The sequence below is a fragment of the Falco naumanni genome, chromosome 7 (assembly GCF_017639655.2).
Source record: "Falco naumanni isolate bFalNau1 chromosome 7, bFalNau1.pat, whole genome shotgun sequence".
In the NCBI taxonomy this organism is placed as follows: domain Eukaryota; kingdom Metazoa; phylum Chordata; class Aves; order Falconiformes; family Falconidae; genus Falco; species Falco naumanni.
The window spans coordinates 5,539,261-5,557,593 of NC_054060.1; the positions used below are offsets into that span (position 1 = coordinate 5,539,261).

Genomic DNA, 18,333 nt, shown 5'->3' on the forward strand with positions numbered 1-18,333 from the left:
ACAGTTTTTTAAAAGCACCAATATTGGCATTTTCCTTATTCTTATCAAGAATAGTTTCTTTTACACAAAACATATCTGTCTCCAATTATTTCATCAGCATATAATGAACTATGTAATTGTTTAGAATTACACCACCAAAATGTTACATACGCTATCTAATCAACATAAGAACATACACAGCTCTCATCCCCATGTATTAAAATGATTATGCCTGGCCACTTATACTGACTTTTGTTTTCCAAAAAATGATGCAAAAGTATACAAAGACAACATTTCTAAAATAATTACTTTGCATGAAGGAAAAAAATTAATTTGAAGAGGAAAGAGAAGTATATCCAAGAATACTCCAAAATATAAATACAAGGACAAAGAAAATCAAACTGTAAGAAGTTCAAAATGCCCTGCACGAACACTTCCCAAATATATCTGGATGATGAAATGTCACTTGACACCAGGAAAACATGACAATATTGCTTGTTTTGTTAAGATAATTCACACTTTGAACAGTGTCTGATTGCATTCTTAATGAATAAAAATAAAACTTTAAACCCCAAAGTGCAGAACTTTATTGAATGATTGTAAATATATGAACAAAAATATCTACTGTATTTTCAGGATAATTATACTGTACAGTTATAATTGCACAACCTTTATAAACAAACTAGGTGCGTACGGATGAACTATGGCTATGTATGTTACACTTCAAGCATACTAAAGCAAGTAACTCTTTTTTTAAAAGATACATTGCTCTTCCAGTCACAGGGTGTTTCTAAATATACTGTTGGGACACAGACAATACTGAACCTTCCCCTTTACTGTACCTTTCAAGTGCCTGCCTGCAGAGTAACATGCATTATGTGAAATGCACCTGACTGCACTTAGCCATTGTAATAAAATACATTTTTTCTTCGCTGCTTTCTTTAACCGTGGAATCAGAAAAGAGACCTGCATAGACAAAAGGAAAAGATATGATGAGCCACTCTTCTTAGAAAGAGAAATTGCAGTGATTAGTTCACACAGCAGCTTCAAGAACTGGTTTCAAAACTTCAGGTTTACTGTAAGTAGCACTTCATTACAAAAACTAAGAATGACAGGAAAGCTTTACTAAAGCATTACCCTGTATCAAACCTCACCTCAAAAAGGCAAATTATTTCTATACCAGTCTATATGTTTAATTCTTCCCCCTTCTCATGCTTTTTCACTTGTTCTACATTTGATTGCAGCAAGGCATGGCTTCTCTCTTTAACACCTGCTTGCTTCTCTGACTAGAGACCAGCATTCAAAACCAGGTAAATTTCTCTTCAAACCCATTCTCAGATACACTGGCAAAGATTTTAGAAATAAGCTGTAAGTCAGCATAAAGAATGCTTAATCATATTGTATTTGGAACTATTCCAACATTTTAACGTTAAAAACAACTCAGCAAAGGTGAGAAGGCAGAAAGTCACCACTTTCTGAAAATTTTTTAGTCTCTAAATACCATCTCAGCCTTTTGTTAAAAGGCAAAACATCATTTCTCTTTTGCTGAAAAGTGTAAGTACAAAAACATTTAGACCCACCAAAACCCAGTATAAAAAATGAATTTATTTGAAGCATGTACTTTCACTATTTCATTTCACTACAAATATTCCTCACCTGTATTGTTTGATAGCTTATGTTCAGCTGGAGGATTAGTACTAACTTGCCATGTTGTTCTAACCTTCTGCAGTCCATGCCCACTACTTATGTCCACCTTCCATACTTCTGGTTGATCACTGAGAGAATAATCAAAAAATGTCAAAACTCAGTCATGTATTCTGTCACACCTGAATTTTAATGCTACAAACATTGAAGTTTCTCTTACTTGCGATAGAATTTCTTGACAAGAGCTGGTCTGATCGGCAGTTGAAATACATGTTTCTCATTCAGAGGGTTTTCCTTATAATACTTTATGCAAATTCTAGAACAGATATCAACTAGTTACTTTCGTTGGAGAAACATCTGTGCAACACTGCATAAACCTTGTGCAAAATTAGCTATACTCTCTGATTTCAGGATTTCCTTTGGTTTACAGATTTTAGTCACAGAGCAAAATTTAGCAGGAAGATATAATTGCTGCTTCTCCAGTCTCATTATCATCAACATTAAGCAGGGCTGCTTATTTTTTTTTTATAAGAGAGTTTCTTTACAACTGTCAAAAAGAATCTATTTGGTTTTGTCATTTAAAGAGCAAGAAGTAAAAAAGCAATAATTACTGTGTCAAAGGGAAGAGGTTCTCATGTTTAAACTCAAGTAAGACTGTACAGCTGAGCATTATTTCCAGCATATGGTGAAGCTTTTGAACACGATGAACTTGTTCTTGTAGATCAACTGATGTGGAAATGAAGTAATCCTGCAACAGCAAACAGCTTCTGCTCTTAACTGGACACTCAATTTCTACAGACACACAACACATCCTCAGCATACTGAAATAATTTTCCTGTTTCTTTTGAGAAGCTCGAATTTTAAGAATGGCCCAGCAAACTCAGAACAAAGTTCCATGCTATCAAAGTACAGGCAAAGGTTCACTGCCTTGCCTGACAATGACCCATACCAGATACCCAGGAAACAATATACAAATAAGGCAACAACATAATGACATTTCTGCAGTATATTGTTTCATCCTTACGATTTGCAATTCAGTTTCTCAGCTTATAGGAATGATATGACTCGCATCCCACCATCAGCTAGGTGTGCTCTACTTTATACTACTTTCAGAGTTAAAAAAAAATAAAAATAAAGCATCTCACCAAGTAGGTTAATGTTGCAAGTTCCTGGCCTGTAAAATGAACAGGGGCAGGGGGAAAATATTAAAATTTACTATATAGCATCAGATGAAATATAAGCAACTTTCAGGTAATCAAACAGGGAATTCTACCAAAGAAAAGCACAATGTCACTAGGACTGTGATACAATTTATTGACATGATTACTCAATCAAAACAAGAAAACACCTGTAAAGTGGCATGGCTGTATAGGCATTATTTTATTTACCACCAAGGCTGCGCAATGAAGAAACCCACCACATACTTGGAGACAACCACCCTCCTTGGGACATAGATTTACAAATAGTGAAAATAAAAAAGCAAATGAAACCAAGAATGAAAACAGGATGAAAAGCAAAAAAGAAATGAAGACATGAAGAGACAAGTGATGCAGGTAACAACAATGATAAACCACAAACCCCTCGCACAGATTCAAAAAAATAATAATATGAAAGCTGTAACACTGAAAACAAAGCCATGTTTTCAAGAGAAAAGACATGTAATTTACAAAAAGCTTTCCACCCTAGCTTTTGTTTCCAATATTATATATGTAAGAATAATTAAAAATATCATTCTAAATACTACAGACTGTACAGACACAGCTATTACAAATAAATACCCTCGCCTCATTTCCTTTTAACCCATGTAGACCATAAAGGAAAAGACAGAAAGAACGAGAGTGCTATTTTTTCACCTACAGCAAACAGATAAGGAAACAAAACAATCCACAGTTATATAAATCTGATATTTATTTTATCTGAAGGTCAACTTAAAGGTTTTTTCAAATTGAAAAAGAAATACTGTTATGCAAGCTATAGTTATTTTGAAACAAAGTAATTCAACAAAAGTAATTTTTTTTAATTTCAAAACTATATACAACTTAGAAGTATAATTACTAAGGAGGCTGGAAACAGCACTTCAGCAGATGGGAGCAGAAGTGAGATCAAGGTTACCAAAACCTTCATTGTTTCCTGCATGAAATAACATGATTAGAGATTTGAAAGAAAAGGTAACAGCTATCAGGCTTACCGACGAAAAAATTGACATAATCCTTCTTCACCTTATCCAAACCAATCTCCAGGAGCATTTGAACTGGGGTGATGCCATTGAGGGAAATGACCTCCATCTTTCCATGATAAGACTGCTGAATCAATTTACTTAGCAAACTGCTACTCCCTTGATGAATCTAAAAATTAGAAAAGTTTTCTTGTGGTGTTAACTGTGTACAAAACATCATAAACATTGTTTAGAAGTACAACACCACGGAAACCGAGGCAAACTCTGATATGTGAGAGTTATTTACAAAACAATAAACACAGAAACGAGGAGCAGTTAAGTGACAAGCTATATTCTACTTCAAACAACTCAAAATTTTAACATATATTGTGAAGTACAAATACGTACCCACGGCTGTATCTCACCATGTTCCAGGGATTTTATGATCAGTGTGAAACAATCTATCAACTCTTGATAGGAACTGACACCTTAAGAAAAAAGATGCAGTATTTTATTTATCAGTCCAGGCTCTCTGTCTAGCTGTTAAGTCAGTAACAATAGGGCAACACATACTTGCAAGAACAAACCCCCTCATTTAAAGAGCGATAGCTGAAATGAGAGATTGCACTGCTTTTTGTTAAGTTTTTCATATCATGATTGTAAAAAGGGTTACTCTAAAGAAACAATGATCAAAAGACCACTGAACTGCACTTGACTGTTGAAGAACAGCACAGGGCAGAAGCAGATTGTCATGTAACACATTTTGGCTACATTCTTTCTATATACATTGAAGCTCGGCACATTTCATAAATTTAACTGAACATCTATCTAGAATATGAACTATTAGTGTCCATTTATCCAACTAACTGCTTCCTAAGCAAGAAAAAAACCTTCAACATTGTGCAGCTAACACTGCCTTTATGCAGGACACACTGCTGCAATCACAGTACATTTTCGCTATCTACAACTAAAAGAAAACGAAAAAACAATTGTAGCTATCTACAGCTAAACACAACAGTGGTCACACTAGTAGAAATGCAAGGGATTTAAAAGTTGCATAACTCCACCCCTCAAACAGAAAGAAGTTGTTCCAAATTCTGGAACAGCTTAACAAAAGTTAATTAGCAATCTGAAAATAAAGTCATAAAAATATATTTTACTGAAGGATTGTGAGAGTTATTACAAAAATTATAAAGGTTCTGTCCAGCTTTATCAACTTAAAAATCGTCCTTCAGATCTAGAAACACAAACATTTGATAAAGTTTTCAGTCTTAGAGCAGATGAGTACTACATTACCTTTTACAATAAAATGAAATATAGTATCCCCTGCTAGATGCTGGTCTACCTTTATATGTTGTAAGGAAGTATATCATCTTACAATTCTAAAACTAGCTCTTTTAGAAAAAGCCTGTTGATAATTTTCTGAAGAGCTGACCAGTCCTTAAAACTCAGAGAAATTTATATTCATTTCACAGTGAAAGCAGTACAGTATAGTAGATACACAGAACAGAAGAATTAAAGTAAAACATATGAGGCAAAACCCCACAATACACTTACTTCTCATTTTGCACCATAATTGTTCAGCAAAATCCAGGTCTTCTCGCTCACTGAAGACTGATTTTATTGAACTGTCCACTGCAGCTGTGTCACATTTGATTTTCTGAAAGTATTTGTCTTAAGTAAAAAAGGATGCCTAAGATTCAAAGACCTTATGAATTCAAATTTTCTCCAGAGATCAAAACTGGGTACATCACTAATTTTTCTCCTTTTCCAGGGAAACTACCACACAGAAACCACTAGCGCACAGTAATTTGGAAGCATATTTTTATTTAAACATGAGACTAATCCTCTTCAGAATGATCACACTGGATCACTGCTAGCTTTGGACCAGGAAGTGAAGCCTGCTATCAGAAAGACTTTCAATCATAGCCAAGTAAAGCTCGACCAGACTGCCTAGCAAAACCCAACTGCTTAGCTCAGGATGGTCCTTTTTGCCTTACAATAGCATGACACACAGTGCTCTGGGACGCCAAAATTCTCAGAACACAAGACTATCTTCCTGTTACCCTGATCCTAAATCCTTCTGGTTTAGCTGATACAGAAATCACTGTATTTTTAGCTTATCAACAAAACGCAACTTCCCTCTCAATAGCAAAAAGACTCAAAAGCTTTCCTCGTAGACTGAAAGGGAAATAGAGTCTTAATATAGCTGAAGACATTTTTCTAATTTGTATTTGTCCATTGCTTTAGAATATCATATGGCTTTAGATAAATAGAGCACATATCCAATTGATACTATTAAATTGGCCCCAAATCATTAAATTAGGCAAGAAAAGCAAATTAGCGATAGAACGGAATAGTGTAAAGATCAGAACTCCTGAAAGAAACTAGGACATCAGGAGACTGATAGCTTTAGGTGATGACAGACAATGGTGCGTGATTGCAGCTGACATAAACAGTTCAATTTGCAAGCTTTTGGTAGCAAAAAAGCAGGGGAATGAAGCAAATCAAAACGGCTCCACGCCACTAAGTTATATAAAAAGTAAGAATAATAGGCATTGGTAGATCATTCAGATAAAAAAAAAAAAAGGGGGGGGAGGTTTTCTGAAGGTAAAAATTACGTGGACTTTCTATTAGAGAATAGCTACGGAATTCCTAATTTTGCCGTAAGGCCTTCTTCCATTATTTTTACACAGCAGAAACAGAAAGCAAGAGATCTTTCTTTCTTTACATCTTTGTCTATTTGTATATATACCTAAATAATATACAAGACAGTCAAAATATGAAACAATTACAGTTATAAGGGAAACAAGCTAACACAGTAATCGGTAGGAAATTGCATATACCTCCGTTTCATTCTTGTTCCCAGATATACAACATCCATCCAGCTTCTTCTTTAGATCTAGCAGACAACAAAAATAAATTTCATCATTATGAAAAAAAAATACCATCAAACCCATTGTATAAATCCCCAGACACATCATAATTAACAAATACACTGACTGGATGGCTAATAGACAAATTTATCCACTTCAGAATTGGTTTTACTGGGTAAGAATAGAGTCTGAAAAGATAATTTCTTAAATATTTTTTATTATAAGCTATAGATTTTCCCCATATACCTTTACTAAATTCTAAGTATTAACTTGTTACATTCCAGTGTGGAAGCAAGAAGGGGTAGTAAGTGGTCTAATAAGTGTCTCTGGTTTTCTTCCATATGTATTTGTCAGAGTTTTAGCCTGTTGTATCTTTTGCCGAAATTTCATCCACATACTAAAAAAATTTACAGTTGTATTTGAAAATCTCTTGGTGCATTCCTACATATGATTCTCTTTTTAGACTTGTGTTCTAGTATCTTAATCTTCTGACAATACACATATTGTTCACAACAGTATTCAGAAGGAATTCACTTCATTTTAAGATCTCATCAAAGTATTGTTTTCCACCAGCAAAGGGACACTTAGCACATTTAGAAGTTCATATGTGTGCCAGATAAACTTGAAAGATGCATCCAGAAATCTCTCAATTGCTTTTTAAAGATAATTGTGTCATTTTATAAAGAATTACTACTTTTATAAAAGATATTAGGACAAAGAAAAATGACAGAGATGTACTTACCTATTTAACTACTTTGTGTAGGTGGTTATAGCATAGAAATTAACATGTCTAATTCTAATACTTTAAAAACTGTATGTGGAACTTCCTTTTTATTTCTATGAAATGTGACATCCCCCCATGTAACAAGCAGCAATTACCAGTCAGAAATTCCTGTACCAGTTTGACAGCTGAATCGGACTGTAAGGGCTGAGGCCACTCAGTCACACCTGTCTTCAAACCCTCGGCCAAAGCCTAAAGGCAGCATGAAAATCAAAATAACACAAATCAGTTCTTGTTTGAGGTTCCACATGTGTCATACTTCAAGATGTAGTTAACTTCTCCAAGGATCATACAACTCTCTCTGTACAGCTAACCATCAATTTAGAAACTTCTTGAATTTCCTGGCTTTGGTGTTCATGAGTTGTCCTCTTTGTCTTCAAGATTCCTAAAATTGAACTCAAAGTTTATTCTAAAATAAAAGCCTAAAGTTATCTTTGAAACATCTGATAAAGTTTTAAATAAAGTAAATTAACACCAAAAAAATATATCACGATTCCATGTAAATCTGAAATTGGAATTTCTCACTTATACTTACAAGAAGAAACTGCAGTTCCTTATATAGCTGATATACAGGACTTCGGGGGTCCCCGGACTCCAGTGCAATATTCTGAAAGTTCCAGAAGTTTGTGTCAGTTTCAAACTTTCAAAAGCAAGAGTCCTAAAATCTTCATTAGTAAAACTCTCATTAGCATAATTTATGAATTAGCTTAAGAATACATTGTGTTGCTTACATAAAGAATAATAAACACAAATATCAGGAGTCAAACTTACTTTCTATCCTTTACACTACTCATGATGTAAGCCATGGAAAGAGTTTGGGTTTGTTTGCTTTTTCCTTCTTGACTTACCAGTGTGGCAGCTGAAATTAGCGGGGGTGTCTGCAGAATCTTATCTATAGGATTCCAGGTAATATCAACATATATATTCCTTTCATATCGTACAATTGTGTCCCCTACTGCAGCACCTCTACTAAGTTCATACTGAACAAAACCTTTTGTCATCACCTAAAAGGAACAGATTAAATAAATTTAAAAAACCACCAAAAAATGCCCAAACCACCACAACGTCATTTTGTACGCATGCAAAATAATTTTAAAAGCATTTCAAGCACACACACAAAAAGGGCTAGTATCCGACAAATGCATTACAACATAGGGAGTTCAAAAGATACTTCAAACTATTATACTCTAGAATCATACGAAAGTGAGTTTCTAAATAGATCTATAAAGCTTCCCAAAACCAGTATCATATACCCAAACGCAGAGTTTTGAAACTTAGATTGGAGACATGACAGACTGTAAAAACCTACATTAGATGTGTGATGGGTCATTTTATGTGCCATTTTGAGCTCTTCCAGGTTTGCAAAATTGGTTTTATTAGATGTAGGACCTAGGAAAGGAAAAAAGTAAGAATCAAAAGAACATTTGACACAATTCAAGTTTGGTGCTTAAAATTAATTCTCAAATACTCCTTTCAGGCAAGTACAACTTGCGTTGCTTTTTAGAAAGCAGGCATTCTTCTTGCATTTGTCCTATTGTTAGTAAGAGCTGGTGTTAACATATAAATGTTCTATAAGAGTCTGCTTGTGTAAGAAGTTGAATGGCAGCAATTTAAGTTTGCTAAGTTACTGCACCTGAGTGAAGGCATCCTGCAGTTACTATTGCATTATGTTAAAAAGTTATCTCCACCACACACCATGTTAAAAACATCTTTTCTTTTCTCTATCTTTCTTTCCTACCCCCCTGTTTTTTTTAAAAAAGGACGATAGAGTAGTACCAAGCCAACATCACACAAAGGACAAACATAGCACCGCTACATCAACATTCCTACATTTTTAATCCTTCCTTATGTAATTGTATGTGTAACATTATAAACTTACTATCACATGTAACCATATACAGATTGATCCCTGTGATTTTGTTTCCAGCTTTCAGAGGTTCAGCTCCAAGCCAACAAGTATGTTCAGGATCAGAACCATCACACCTTATCCAGAGGGGAGGGAGCACAACCAGTTCACCTATCTGCAAGTGCGTCATATTTGGATTTTGTGCCATTGTATATAATGAAATCAACTGCCTAGAAATATGAACAGAGAAAAAATATATAAAGATGCCAGCAAGTATAGCTAAATCTATTCCTTGACTCCTATCTACTATGCTTCATTAGCAGACATCAAATCATTTCACAAAAAGAATGCAGTATTATAATCCTCTGAAGTCACAAAGGAGGAAAAAAAATATCATAACTGAGAATATATTTAATATAATATTTTAATCTACACTGAAGATTCTGAAGTTATAATTTAAACTTACATTTTAAGCATGTTAAAAGGATAAGGTACTTAAGCAAACTAGTCACCATGTTTTGGTACCATGCCTTGATATTTTATTAAGAGCCAAAGATCCCAATCAGCTTTATTTATTTATTTTTTTAACAGAAGCTTTACAAAAACAAGCACTGAAGTCTTAGTAAGCTTTCTTTGCTCGCCTACACCCAGACAGTCCCATTAACCTAATGGGACAGCTCACAAGCACTTTTCCAGTACCTTGACTTTAGCTACTTTGTTAGGAATACTTTTAGCCAGGGGAGACCATTTTGCAGGATGAAAAGTATCTATTCCCTAAAATAATTAGTAATTTAATTTGGGGGGTCTAGAAATAATACAGATTCTCAATATTAGCACGAGAAACAAAAGTTGCAGAAGAAAACTACATCAAAAGGGGAGGAAGACCTTTGACACTTACTTTGCTCTGCTGACAGAAAGAGCCACTGGCCCAGAACTCTCCTTTGGTGAAAGCTCAGAAGCATAAATAGCATGATCAGTTTTTGATTTTTCCATTGGGTCACCTTCTTCATTGTGTCTCTAAGCAAAATGCATAGGTAAGTCAAAAAGTGCAAGGTATGTGAAAATATTTGATGGGAATTCAAAAGTCTAGTTTACACGAAAAAAAATTAACAACATACACACTTACTGCTTTCTGCAAAATATATATCGTACTTTTTCCGTTCCAAAATCCTCTGATGGGACTTTTGTGACTACCACCAATCAAACAGATCTCTACATCAGTCTGAAAAAAAAAACCCAAAAGCAAAAACTTTTTAATACACTACATACAAATGCTCCATTTCAGCATTTTTTTACACCAGAAATTGCAAAATTAGTAACTAATTCCACAAACCATTTCCCAACCCTACTGTAACCACTCGTAACTCATAAGGCTTTCTTACTTCAGGAGAACACAGTTGCTGCATGCCAGAGGTGGAATCAAATCAACTGAAAATGCAACAGCTTTCAACTAACCAACACAAAAAATTTAATCTTTAACAGTTTGATTCTTTGAGAAACTGAGGTTTGGTTTGACGCACAAAACTTCAGATAATCCGAGACGTGAGGGATCATTGCTGTCAAGTAGCGACTGCAGTCAACAGATATCCTTGAGATGGAGATTGCTCGTTTAAAGTAACATTAAGTATCAATTGATCATTTCTCTGAATGTCTCATGAGAGCTCTAAGCACTGTTTGGAGACGTTAAATAAATCAAGCCTGTTTGCGAGAACGAAGGGATATCAATCTTAGGTTTTCCCATGCACACAGAGAAGTATTGATGCTTGATCCCTCACATCTAGTCTGTTTTTCACATTACTGTACAATTAAACAATCACTTGATTTTATTTCCAAGCTATTATCAAACCTACACAAATCCCAAGATTAACACAACTAAATAGCATTAGAGATTTTCCCGCCATTCCTATGTTCCAAAAGCCACTTGAAGCAACCGCTGTTCTCATACAGTTATCTTACCCCTCATAAAAGTACTTAGACAAAAAGCGTGCCACCAGAGCTGCAAGTGAAGCACAAAGCTCCCCCCCGCCCCGAGTGCAGGCCACAGCCGCGCAGGGGCTGCAGCAGCTCGTTCCGCTCCCACCAGCAGCCGCCCGCCGCAGCCCCACACTCGCTGGTGTACCTGATCATCACAACAGTTACAAACAAGATAACTGTTTACAGGTGCCAAAAATATCAGGTGGAAGTCGGGAATGAGCAGGGAGGTGCAGGCTGGTGCCGGCCCCGGGAGGGCGGCACTCTGGCACCGGGTCTCCTTCCCCCTCCTGAGGCAGAGGCAGACCCAAAGAGGTGTTGCTGAGGTAAATATTCTTTTTTATGCGATATCCCCACACATAATTCAGCTGTCGGTCAATGGCTGCGCATTTTAAACACACACACACAGGTTACGTGACTGTATTTTCACAGATATACTTACCTCGAAGAGATACGGATGTTCAAGGGTGCTTCTCCCCGCTTCTTCATATATTCTAAAAGAAAATAAAACGTTAACGTACATAATATCTTTTCCTCTGCATTCCTCATTAAGCACTAAGCTTAATTGCGTAAACTACACCACCGCAGATCCAGAATCTGTGCCTCGGCAGCTTCCCCACACGCCGGGGCACCGCTGCCCCAAGCCAGCCCCCTCAGCGTCACGGCAGCCGCCACCCCGCGGCGGGCCCGGACCCACCGGCGCAGCTGCCCGTACAGCGCGGCAGCCGCCCGCCACCGCCCCGCCGCCATCGCCGCCCGCCGCAACTGAACTGCGCGCCTCGCCCGCCCCCCGCCCCTACATCCGGGGCGGGTGCCCGACGGAGACAAAATAATTATTCTTTACTCTCCTAGGAGAAATTTTTATTTGTATTTATTCTCTCCGCACGCCTCCTCGTGGAGGAAAAAGAAAAAAATTACCTCAAAAATGTTATAATTTCTGTGAGACTGAGTGACTCGCAACGTTGAATCCCTCCGCCAGAAAGGAGTTCCCCGGTTTGGGAGGCGACTGAGAGCGACAGAGGGGCCGGGAGGGAGAGAGCTGGGCACCGCGCGGCGCGGCGCAGCCGGAGGGGCTCGGCCTAAGGCCGGGGTCCGGAGCCGACCGGCCAGCGCGGCAGAAGGCGGCGGGCAGGGTGCGGAAGGACATCGCTCATCTGAGGCGAGAGGCACGAGTCCTTCCTTTTCCGGTCGGGGCTGCGGCGGGGACGGGCGGCAGCACGAGAGGCTCCGCCGCCGCCACCATGGTGAGGCGCGGGCCGCGGGAGCGCGGCGGGCCGGGGGGGCTGGGCCGGGCCGGGCCGGGTGGCGGGTCGGGGCTGGTGGGAGGCAGGCCGTGCCGGCGAGCAGAGCCGTGCCGCGGGCGGCCCGAGGGCTGGGGGCGTGGGGCGGCCGGCCGGCCGCCATTTTGGAGCCGTCAGCGCTGGGCCTGCCGCGTGGAGCGGTGTGGGGAGGCCGGGCCGGCCGGCGGGCTGGAGAGGGGCCGGGGCGGGCCGCGGCGGGGGTCGCGGCCGAGAGCTCGGCTCGGGACGTTAGAAGTCACGCTGTCCTCGGGCAGCGTGGGACGTGGGGCCCGCGTCACCTCCTGGCAGGGCTTTTTTATTTTGCTCACGTGTTTCTCTAAAGCAAAGCCAAACAGATGCTTTGCACCCATGTAGAGTGAAAAAGAGTGATTTCTGTAAAACCCCTTCTGTTTATTTTAACCTTTTTTTGTTGTTCCGAAACAGGCTTTTAGAGGCCTTGGTCTGGAACCAGGTCGCAAATGAACAACGTATCTTACCAGTACAACTGAGGTTTTGATATGGTTCCTTCACCCTGATCAAGTTTTTTTCTTGCGTTGGGGTCTCCACACTAACTGCAGCAGTCGGTGCCTTGCTAGTAACCAGTATTGGATACACAGATAGTACTTTGCTGTTAGGTGGTTAGTTCTGAGTCATGTAGTATTTTTAATACCTCTAAAATGGATTGTGGATGGGAAGGGGAAGGAAGATGCTTTGCCTGTGCTATTGCCACGAGTTATTAATTAATAACAAATACAGTATAATGCTAAAAGATTATTTTTTAAAGGGTGTTGGTCGTACCAGCAGGCGATTATTGGACATCTCTTCAGCTTTTGGAAGGGAAGCTGGTACTGCTAGCAGTTAAATTTTTCATCTCAAATTTTGAGGCATCAGGGATTGTTCAGAGTGCCCAGACTTTACAGTCTTACAAACTTCAGTCTGATGCTAAGTTTGGTTGCTTGTAGTCTATATTGGAGAAGTCGCTGCAGCGTTTCAAATGTTAAACACAATCTAAATAACAAGCTTTTGGTGAACTGGATAAACACAGGTGGATTTTATATAGGCTCTTTAAATGGTAGAAGGGAAGTAATTTAGAAGGTGTTTCTAAAGAGCCCAGAGTTTCACTTCTAGGTTAGTTTTGCTCAAATGACTTGGAAATCGATTGAATTTCAAACTTCAGGTACAGTTTTCTGAATGTGGATTGTGCTGTGGAGTACGATTTTAAGTGAAAATTATTGCTATGATGATGTAATTTGCGTCTTATCCAGTGTTCAGTGACAGTTGCCTGCTGTCAGCATGCTGGCACTGTTGAACTGAAGACCCCTTCGTTCTGAGCAATATTTGATGAAACTGAGTGCTAACAATTGACCTTACTTGTGCTTCAGAGCTGGGTTTTTTTCTTTTTCAGGCTTGCGCTCGACCGTTGATATCAGTCTACTCTGAGAAGGGGGAAGCATCAGGCAAAAATGTCACCTTGCCTGCTGTGTTCAAGGCTCCCATTCGCCCCGATGTTGTGAACTTCGTTCACACCAATTTGCGCAAGAACAACCGGCAGCCCTATGCTGTCAGTGAACTTGCAGGTATGGCTAGACCACAAAATGGAAAGAAATGCTTGTGTTAACCTTTGACTTTAATGTAGGTGAGCTAAAATTGAAACTAATTTAGAACTGAAATAAGAGAAGCTCTGTTCAGTGGGGTTCTGTATAGAAGGAGAGGCAACTCTTCTGGTTATTCGATCTCATTTAAAATTGTATGAAATTTTTGTAATATTCTGGGGAACAGCATGGTGATGTAAGTTCTTGATGCATCTGGGCTTTTATCTGAAATGTTGTTACCAGGAGTGCTGTGGTGCCTAGCTCCTTGAGTGGAATCTACATTCTTTGCAAGAAGAACAGAAAATGTCTGAAAGCATTGATCAGGCACAAAACTGTGATGAAAAATAGTGCTTTATAATCCCTGCTCCGGGTTGACCACATGGCACTTCGCTGAGGCATTTGCCAAGAAGAAACCTGTGCAAATGGGCATAAATAAAAAGAGTTGCTTCAAAAGCTTGCAGGTGCAGAGAGCTTTTGCTTCCCAATAAATTTGTGCTAGGAACATGCATTATCAAGTTTGTTTCTGATGGTGTTTCACGTAAACATTTTAGCTTACTAGGGACAGCAGTGCCACTTTGGACCTCCAAATTGAGAATCAAGCTTAGAAGTTCATGTGTTAATGTACCTGATTCTACCAAAACACATTTTTAATGTGGTAAGAGTTAGTTTACCCCTGATCAGGATTAGTTTTGCTGAAATGATGAGATTCCACTTCATTGGTCCGTGTTTTTGAAACACATGATAACAGTGGAAGTTCTGATGGGTGTTCTTGAACTCAGTGTATCTGTGACTTTGGGAAAATTGCAGCGATGTCGCTATGTGAGTTAAAATGTTTCTGTTCCAGGTCATCAGACCAGTGCCGAATCTTGGGGTACTGGGAGAGCTGTTGCTCGTATTCCTCGAGTACGAGGTGGTGGAACTCACCGCTCTGGCCAGGGTGCCTTTGGAAATGTATCCTTTCATAGCTGCTGCTTGCATTGGGTGCACTGAACTCATCGAGCAGAAAAATTATTTTTTAAGTATGTAAATGTGAAATGGAATCTTCTACTTGAGGTAATGGCTACCTGCAGGGATCTAGACCACCAGGCTTGAGAAATTTGTAATGTGATTAGAACCTTCTGAATGCAAATTCAGACTTGCTTTAATGAACAGCAGCTGTCACTGATTTCCCCCACATGCTGCAAGAGCGGTGGATACCTTGAATCTCATGTGATGCATATTGTCTTGCCATGATGTCGTAATTTGCGTCCTACTCTGTGCTCAGTGACAGTTGCCTGCTGTCAGTGTACTGGTACAGATGGTTGACGAACAGTTAATGCTGAGCAAGGACTAAAGAGTCTCACTAGAAAAAGAAGCTTCAGAAAGGTTGTTCTTAACTGTAGATACATAGATGTGTCGTGGAGGCCGCATGTTTGCCCCAACCAAGACTTGGCGACGCTGGCACCGTAGAGTGAACACGACTCAAAAGCGTTACGCCATCTGTTCTGCTCTGGCAGCCTCTGCTCTTCCGGCACTAGTCATGTCTAAAGGTGAGAATTCTGTCTCTGGAAATGTTTGCTGGTGGTTCTGCGTTGCCTGGGCAGTACCAGTCACTATGTGATTGCTCAAAACATTTCTCGTGGATAACTAAATTCTTTTTAGAGGCAGTCCGTTCCTGGGTGGCAGGGTATTACTGTTACACACAGCTCGGGAAGGTAGCGGTTATGCGATGTGGGAAGTTAGGTGATGCTGGGGCGCTTTTGTGTGTGTTGCTGATGTGAATCTTGTCAGTGCAGTTTATGGAAAGGAATTGAATTTTGAATTGCACAGCAGTTCGGCTTGATTTCTGTTCATGGAAGCCAAAGGTTTGCTTAATATATACTTGGGTACGTAAAGTGCTGTCAGAGGCAGACCCATGAGTCCACTAAAATGTCACTGCTGCAGTTACTAGGCCTGAATATTAGATCATTAATTTCCACCGTTTATTGTTTTGTATCATTTGTGACTATGCAAGACAATAACCCTGAGAAGTGCGTACAGCCGAGATCAGTGGGTAACTTGGTGTCTTGTAAAATCCTTGCTAGGCCACCGCATTGAGGAGATTCCAGAACTCCCTCTGGTCGTTGAGGACAAAGTTGAGAGTTACAAGAAAACCAAGGAAGCTGTTCTCCTTCTTAAGAAGCTTAAAGCTTGGAATGACATCAAAAAGGTGAGTTGATGGGGATGTTCTTCAAAGCAAAACCTGGGTGATTCAACTCTGCCTTGTCACAGTAGGAACTCCAAATAGTGTGTGTTTTGATGCTGCCAGAAATGCCTTGGTAACAAAACTACTAGAAACTGTAAATGCTTTTTTTTTTTTTTTAACTGTAAAGAATGATGAACTTCTCACTGGTCCGTGTTTCAGATACGTAGTGATGATTGTGAAGTTCTGACTAAGGCAGTTTTACTGTGTCTTACTGGTGGGATTTGGGCTATTTTGAATATTCACCATCTCATTTTTATACAGGTTTATGCCTCCCAGCGTATGCGGGCCGGAAAGGGTAAAATGAGGAATCGCCGTCGGATCCAGCGCCGGGGGCCCTGCATCATCTACAATGAGGACAATGGTATCATTAGAGCCTTCCGGAATATCCCAGGTAATTTTAACCTGGGACACGCTTGCTTTTGGGTTGGGAGACTGCCTAGAATGATGAGATTCCACTTCACTGGTCCGTGTTTCTGAAACACATGATTTTGTGGAAGTTCTGACTTGCTGAAGTAGCTAATATGTTCTAAGAATGTGTTCTGGTGATATGGAGAGTGTTTATGACAAATGTTACAGCCGTTGCTGACCCAAAACTGCATTTGGAGCAGTTAAAAATGAGGCTGTCAAGTTTGTTGCTGGTAAAAGGCTGATGATTATTTTTAAAATGTAATAATTTTTCATACATAGGTGTAACTAATGTCGAAGCTAAGAAGTACACTTAAACAGACAGGGGCTTTCTCGTGTGTTTATTGCTTGGTTTTGCATTCCTTTATTTTAATCCCAAACTAAAGGGATTGGTTTGCCTGTTTTCCTACAGGAATCACTCTTCTCAATGTGAACAAGCTGAACCTGCTGAGACTTGCTCCCGGGGGCCACGTTGGACGTTTCTGCATTTGGACGGAAAGTGCCTTCCGCAAGCTGGATGATCTGTACGGCACCTGGCGCAAAGCCGCTACGCTGAAGAGCGACTATAAGTAAGCTCGGACAGCATGGGCGCGGCGGGGCTGTCATGGGCTCTTCCGTTGGGAGGCAGAATATTAGTGAGATGAATACGAGTACTTCTTCCTGAATGCCAGTTTTCATTGAACAAGCCGTATTTTTATCACCCAACTTAACGCTTTGGACATTGTTTCGCAGCCTGCCGATGCACAAGATGACCAATACAGACATTGGGAGAATCATGAGAAGCCAAGAAATCCAGAAGGCACTGCGTGCTCCAAAGTAAGAATTCTTACTTGAGGAATGTGAAGTGCTGTGCCCCTTTAGTAACTGCCACGCCTGAGGCTTTGTAGTGAGCTTGGCAATCTCTGCGCTGGGACGTCGGGTAGAGCTGGGGTTTCTTTAATTTCTGGGTTTAAATAGTAAGAGATTACAGTGCTCCAAACTTCAGGGAAAATGTAGCAGAACATGAATTGTGAAATAAGATGGTGACACCTGTTTTCTTCTCAGGAAGAAGATTCGCCGTAGAGTCCTGAAGAAGAACCCACTGAAGAACCTGAGAATCATGATCAAGTTGAACCCATACGCCAAAACAATGCGACGCAACACCATCCTGCGCCATGCGCAGAATGTGAGTGAGCGTGGAAGCCGGGGGCAGCCGAAATAGGGTTTGGTGCTTCAGATTATGCGCTGATGATCTTTTTGTCTTCTTTTATTTTTTAGCATAAACTTAAGGAGGAGAAGAAAGCCAAGGCCAAGCTTGCAGCCAAGGCCCCAGCCGAGCCCAGGGCGAAGACCCCAGCCAAGGCAGCCAAGCCTGCCAAGGCAGCCAAGCCAGCGGCCAAGGCCAAGGCTGAAGCGTGAACCCTGCGCGCTGCGCGCCCGTTGGGGCTGGGAGCGCGGTACCGCGGGTTTGCAGCCAATAAATGCTGTTGGAGCAGGGAACCGCCGTCTTGTGCGTTCTTCCCGGCGCGGCCCTGCGTTTTCGAGCCGGTTTTCAAGTGGAAACCGAAGAGCAGGGCGGTGCCGGGCTGCCCGGGGCGCCG

General features: G+C 40.1%; 2 protein-coding genes and 5 non-coding genes across 9 annotated transcripts; 6 read left to right on the forward strand and 1 right to left on the reverse strand.

Annotated features, from left to right (window-relative positions):
- Positions 1-542: 542 nt before the first annotated feature.
- Positions 543-12,304, reverse strand: ZWILCH (zwilch kinetochore protein). Of its 3 annotated transcripts, none has more exons than XM_040601492.1 (18): positions 12,171-12,304; positions 11,695-11,746; positions 10,408-10,503; positions 10,180-10,298; positions 9,315-9,511; positions 8,745-8,824; positions 8,284-8,439; positions 7,971-8,042; positions 7,534-7,627; positions 6,625-6,680; positions 5,336-5,438; positions 4,187-4,266; positions 3,812-3,968; positions 2,769-2,797; positions 2,235-2,371; positions 1,844-1,939; positions 1,636-1,754; positions 543-945 (listed from the first exon to the last, which is right to left on the reverse strand). In XM_040601492.1, exons 4-18 carry the CDS (start codon positions 10,272-10,274, stop codon positions 854-856), a joined length of 1,563 nt encoding a protein of 520 aa, XP_040457426.1. In that variant the 5' UTR covers positions 10,275-10,298; positions 10,408-10,503; positions 11,695-11,746; positions 12,171-12,304; the 3' UTR covers positions 543-853. The 3 variants fall into 3 exon arrangements, with proteins under 3 accessions (XP_040457426.1, XP_040457424.1, XP_040457425.1); XM_040601490.1 differs by lacking the exon at positions 12,171-12,304 and adding an exon at positions 11,950-12,100; XM_040601491.1 differs by lacking the exons at positions 11,695-11,746; positions 12,171-12,304 and having other exon boundaries at positions 10,400-10,499.
- Positions 12,278-18,229, forward strand: RPL4 (ribosomal protein L4). Its single transcript, XM_040601495.1, has 10 exons — positions 12,278-12,496; positions 13,938-14,109; positions 14,969-15,075; positions 15,515-15,653; positions 16,188-16,312; positions 16,610-16,739; positions 17,166-17,322; positions 17,486-17,569; positions 17,798-17,918; positions 18,011-18,229. The coding sequence occupies exons 1-10, from the start codon at positions 12,494-12,496 to the stop codon at positions 18,149-18,151; spliced, it is 1,179 nt and encodes a 392-aa protein (XP_040457429.1). The 5' UTR covers positions 12,278-12,493; the 3' UTR covers positions 18,152-18,229.
- Positions 13,766-13,866, forward strand: LOC121092107. Its single transcript, XR_005829188.1, has one exon. It is a non-coding gene; the product is annotated as a small nucleolar RNA SNORD16 (small nucleolar RNA).
- LOC121092120 lies at positions 14,817-14,888 on the forward strand. The gene has a single exon (XR_005829201.1). It is a non-coding gene; the product is annotated as a small nucleolar RNA SNORD18 (small nucleolar RNA).
- On the forward strand, positions 15,350-15,449 carry LOC121092106. The gene has a single exon (XR_005829187.1). It is a non-coding gene; the product is annotated as a small nucleolar RNA SNORD16 (small nucleolar RNA).
- Positions 16,472-16,539, forward strand: LOC121092123. The gene has a single exon (XR_005829203.1). It is a non-coding gene; the product is annotated as a small nucleolar RNA SNORD18 (small nucleolar RNA).
- Positions 16,785-16,855, forward strand: LOC121092121. The gene has a single exon (XR_005829202.1). It is a non-coding gene; the product is annotated as a small nucleolar RNA SNORD18 (small nucleolar RNA).
- Positions 18,230-18,333: the final 104 nt, after the last annotated feature.

What these genes read in the sequence shown, in the direction of transcription:
- RPL4 (XM_040601495.1), top strand. An exon ending in GGCACTAGTCATGTCTAAAG is followed by an intron (nt 15,654 to 16,187) that starts GTGAGAATTCTG and finishes AATCCTTGCTAG; the next exon opens with GCCACCGCATTGAGGAGATT. An exon ending in CTTGGAATGACATCAAAAAG is followed by an intron (nt 16,313 to 16,609) that starts GTGAGTTGATGG and finishes ATTTTTATACAG; the next exon opens with GTTTATGCCTCCCAGCGTAT.
- ZWILCH (XM_040601490.1), bottom strand. Translation starts at nt 12,002, where the DNA reads ATGGCGGCGGGGCGGTGGCGGGCGGCTGCCGCGCTGTACGGGCAGCTG. An exon ending in TAATTTCAGCTGCCACACTG is followed by an intron (nt 8,043 to 8,283) that starts GTAAGTCAAGAA and finishes TGGAACTTTCAG; the next exon opens with AATATTGCACTGGAGTCCGG. An exon ending in GGAACAAGAATGAAACGGAG is followed by an intron (nt 5,439 to 6,624) that starts GTATATGCAATT and finishes AAATACTTTCAG; the next exon opens with AAAATCAAATGTGACACAGC.